The 4,437-nt window shown below is 53.0% G+C and overlaps 1 protein-coding gene across 1 annotated transcript; it reads right to left on the bottom strand.

The window, feature by feature from the left end:
* Nucleotides 1–685: 685 nt before the first annotated feature.
* On the bottom strand, nucleotides 686–1,750 carry LOC111943576 (olfactory receptor 14A16-like). The gene has a single exon (XM_086872229.1). It carries the CDS (start codon nucleotides 1,748–1,750, stop codon nucleotides 818–820), a length of 933 nt encoding a protein of 310 aa, XP_086728355.1. The 3' UTR covers nucleotides 686–817.
* Between the last annotated feature and the right edge of the window lie 2,687 nt (nucleotides 1,751–4,437).

The following is a 4,437-nucleotide window of genomic DNA, read 5'->3' as shown; positions in this document are numbered from 1 at the left end:
CTCTGAGCTGGGGGAGAGGCCAGGGCTGCACAGGGGGGATGTTGTTGGCAGCTCCATGAGGACACTCTGGGACGCTGTGCTGGGGTGTCCAGAGCAGTGGGGATGGATCAGCCCCTGCTCTGCTGCTCCTTCCTGTCTCCCCCAGGGACCTTGCAGAGCCCCAGCCATGCTGTTTGCCCCCAGCCTGCCCACGGCCACCCTGGGGCTGCTCACGGGGGTTTTCCGTGCTGAGCATTGGCCTGGGTGTGTTCTTGAGAGAGCCTGGACAAGGAGCCTGGAGCCCCCAGGCCCTGCCCTGAGGCGTCAGCGCTGCCCCAGCAGTGCCCATGGCCTGTCCCTGCTGCAGCCCCGGCACTGCCACCCCCAGGGCTGTGCCCGGCCCCGAGAGCACTCAGGCCCTGCAGCAACACCAGGGCAGGAGGGCAGCGGGGCAGTGGCACGGGAGCAGCACTGGCAACACCAAGTGCTGCTGCTCCTGGGCACAGCTGCTGTGCCAGCACTGATCTGCCCCAGCTCTGCACACAGACACTGCTGCTGCAGCTCCAGAGAGGGGAACAAAAAGGAGATCTCAGGAGAAAACTTTTCTGGGAGATCCTTTAGTTCCTTTAAAGCTACCAAGAGCGCAGCCACTCATTGGCACAGTCTGTGGCCAAAGGGAAGATGAAGAGAGAAACAAAATGAGAAATGGCACAAACAATGATATTTTATTGTGGACAAGATCTAAAAATGAAAACAAAGAAAACATCCATAATGAAACCAACAAGAAGAATCAAAGATGACTTTTATTACAAGTGATTTGCAGAAATTGGCCTGCAGTTTAATGTTTCTGAAACCATCCAGTCATCAGTGTCCACACTGCAGCCTTGAGCTCCTGGTTCCTCAGGCTGTAGATGAGGGGGTTCAGGGCTGGAGGCAGCACCGAGTACAGAACTGACAGGGCCAGATCCAGGGATGGGGAGGAGATGGAGGGGGGCTTCAGGTGTGCAAATGCTGCAGTGCTGAGGAACAGAGAGACCACAGCCAGGTGAGGGAGGCAGGTGGAAAAGGGTTTGTGCCATCCCTGCTCACAGGGGATCCTCAGCACAGCCCTGAAGATCTGCACATAGGAGAAAACAATGAACACAAAACAACTAAAAGTTAAACACACACCAACAGCAAGAAGCCAAATTTCCCTGAGATAGGATTTGGAGCAGGTGAGCTTGAGAATCTGGGGCACCTCACAGAAGAACTGGCCCAGGACATTGCCATGGCACAGGGGCAGGGAAAATGTATTGGCTGTGTGCATGAGAGCACTGAGAAAGCCACTGGCCCAGGCAGCTGCTGCCATGTGGGCACAAGCTCTGCTGCCCAGGAGGGTCCCGTAGTGCAGGGGTTTGCAGATGGACACGTAGCGGTCATAGCACATGATGGTCAGCAGGGAATACTCTGCTGAGATGAAAAAGACAAGAATAAATAACTGTGCAGCACATCCTGCATAGGAGATGGTCCTGGTGTCCCAGAGGGAATTGTGCATGGCTTTGGGCACAGTGGTGCAGATGGAGCCCAGGTCAGTCAGGGCCAGGTTGAGCAGGAAGAAGAACATGGGGCTGTGCAGGTGGTGGCTGCAGGCTACGGCGCTGATGATGAGGCCGTTGCCCAGGAGGGCAGCCAGGGAGATGCCCAGGAAGAGGCAGAAGTGCAGGAGCTGCAGCTGCCGCGTGTCTGCCAATGCCAGCAGGAGGAAGTGGCTGATGGAGCTGCTGTTGGACATTTGCTGTGGCTGGGCATGGGGACCTGTTCATGGACAAAGGACAGTGACAAATCAGGAGATGCTGCTTTGAGCCAAACTTGGGCCATTCCCTGTACACTGTCCTGCTGGGACTCACCCACCCTTATTCCTGCTCTGGGAAAACTTCAACCAGTTCCCTGACTGTGCTCCAGCTGTGCTGTCTGAGTGTGCCAGGAGCAGTCAGGCCTGTGCCTGGGGGCTCTCCAGGAGACATCCCTGCCCTGCTGCCCTGGGTTTGTGGCCATGTGGCAGAGGGACAAGGCTGGAAATTCAGGATATGTCAGGGCATCACTCCTAATGCAGATGGGCCTCTTGCCATCTGCACACACACTTGGAAAGTATAGCAGGAGTTGGTTTGTAAAACCAACAAACAAACTGTCTTCCTACCCACAAATCATTCCTGGTTCTCTGAGGTCAGAAATCCCCAGCATTTCAGCTGCAGTCAGTTTGCCACTGAGAGATGTGAGAGGCAAAGGATTCCCTGTGGCTTAGGGAAGGTGAGGGGCTGCATGGGCTTGTTCCAAACTGTCCTGGGTTTGTACCTTTGGCTGGAATCAGAGCACAGTCACACTCCTGTGTCACCCTGGCATAAACCAGACCCTGCCCAGAGCAGAGTGATCTCTGAATGTCTCACACTGTCTAAAGGTCTCTGGGCAAGGGTTCAGCACCCCCCTCTGCTCCCTTGGCAGAGCCAACAGCATTTCCTCAGCTGTGGCATCTCTGCCCTTCCCCATGGGACATTCAGGGAACTCTGAGAGGCTCTGGCACAGATTTGCAGCCAGGAGGGCAGCTCAGAGCTTGGAAGGACACAGCAAGGAGATCCCCAGTTGTGCCCATGATGGGATCTCAGGGAGGGGACTCAGCTCATTCCCCTTTCCCATGGACTGCTTTGCCCACAGCCCCACAGGTCACAGGGAAGCTGGGACACTCCATTCCCATGGACACACCTGCCTGGCAGCAATCCCAAGGGCAGGGCCTGACTCAGCTGCTGCAGATGCCAGAGCCTCCCTGAGAGCCCCAGATATCAATGACAATATCAGAGCAGTGCATTTAGGCCATTTAGGAGGCTCCCAGCAGAGAGATTGAGCACCAAACTTACAATTCTGGCATCTCTGTAAATGTCCCAACATTACTTTGCTGATCCTGGTGTGTCACTTTCAACTCAGAATGTTCTATGATTCTGGGATTACAATTCCTCTTCTGCTTCTCTCATTCCCCTGTTGTCTATAATTAAAAGAGAAAAAAACCCTTTTGCAACAGTGTTAGAACAGTAAAGTAAAAAACAGACCTTTATTGGAAACTTCCAGGTGTCCTAGTTGGGATGGGGGCACAGTTCCTGATTTCAACAATTTATTAAGGTTGATTAATTAGGATATTTAACAGAAACATTCTGTAGGAGATTCAGTTGCCTCAGTTACACACCCCTGAGTCAACCCATTGGAGTAGGTCCAAGGGTTTCTTTGCCCCACTTTTTGTTATGACTGCTCACATTCTGGTTAAAAACCAAAATGTTGTTCTTGTAGCTGCTCTTTTTGATGATAAGACTATACAGTATTTCAGAAATGTATTTAGAAGGTCAGTTTATAGTTCTAAAATTTAAGAGAAAGGTTAGGAAACATACTAGAGTTAATGAAGGATAATAGTTACATAAGTATATAATAGTAGTTCTGAGTTAATTAAGTATTATAATTTTATAACTATATAATAATAGTTTACAGATCAAAAAATGTATTAAAAATCTATAAAAAACAAAAAATCTTTTTGTCATCATCTCAGCTTTCCCACCCTGCTTAAAGCAAGAAATTGAACACAGTTTCAGTAAAGTTCCTAATCTTTACAGCAATCCCAGTCTCACGTTCTTTTGGGAAGTGTCCTCTGGAGCTGTGCCAGGCAGGTCTGGAGCTGGGAGCAGCCCTGCCCCACACAGCCCCTCTCAGCAGCAGCCCCTGCCCTGCTCAGGGTGGCTCCTTCCCCCCACAGCTTCTCCCCAGCGCTGGGAGCAGCTCCCCGGGCTGGCTGAGAGCTGTCCCTGGCAGGCAGCAGAGTCCCTGCCCCAGCACAGCGCCCTGAGCTGCAGGACCCTGCTCTGCAGGACAGCCCTGGGCACCCCTGGCTGCTCTGCACAAGGGATAGGCAGAAATGTACTCACAGAGTCTGTAGGCACTGGCATGTTCCAGCTTTCGGAGATGGCTCCAGGAGCTGCAGCTGCATTGTCCTGCAGCCAGAGGCTTCCTGTGTCAAGGGCTGGGAGGGATTGTGCCCCAGGCACTTCTCAGCACCTTCCCAGCCCTGACTGATTGAAGCTCTCTGTGCCTCTGGGCTGTGCCCCAGGGTGGCTGCAGGCAGTGCCCCAGCCCTGCTGGGCTGGTAGAGGAGCTGCTCAGCAAGAGAAATGTGCTTTTGAAGCTCCTCTTGGTTTCCAGGATCATCCTCTGTGCCGGGAGCCCGGCCCAGCTCAGCAGCACAGACACAGCAGCAGGACTTTAATGACCCTCTTGGGGCTTTGTGCTGAGGCCCTGAACATCAGTCCCTGAGAGGGAGGGGAAGAAACTGCTCAAGAAGTCCAAGTCAGAATCCAACTCCAGAGCTACTTTTACCTTTAATGGGGCCCAGTGAGGGATGTGACTGAGAAAGTGTCCCCAGGCCCCAGGCAGGGCAGAGAACAGGAG

The sequence above is a fragment of the Cyanistes caeruleus genome, unplaced genomic scaffold (assembly GCF_971803275.1).
Source record: "Cyanistes caeruleus unplaced genomic scaffold, bCyaCae1.hap1.1 HAP1_SCAFFOLD_11, whole genome shotgun sequence".
Lineage (NCBI taxonomy): Eukaryota > Metazoa > Chordata > Aves > Passeriformes > Paridae > Cyanistes > Cyanistes caeruleus.
This window is presented reverse-complemented; position numbering and strand designations above follow the sequence as displayed.

Bases quoted from the DNA above. Each gene is read 5' to 3' on its own strand.
- LOC111943576 (XM_086872229.1), bottom strand. From the start codon at position 1,750: ATGTCCAACAGCAGCTCCATCAGCCACTTCCTCCTGCTGGCATTGGCA.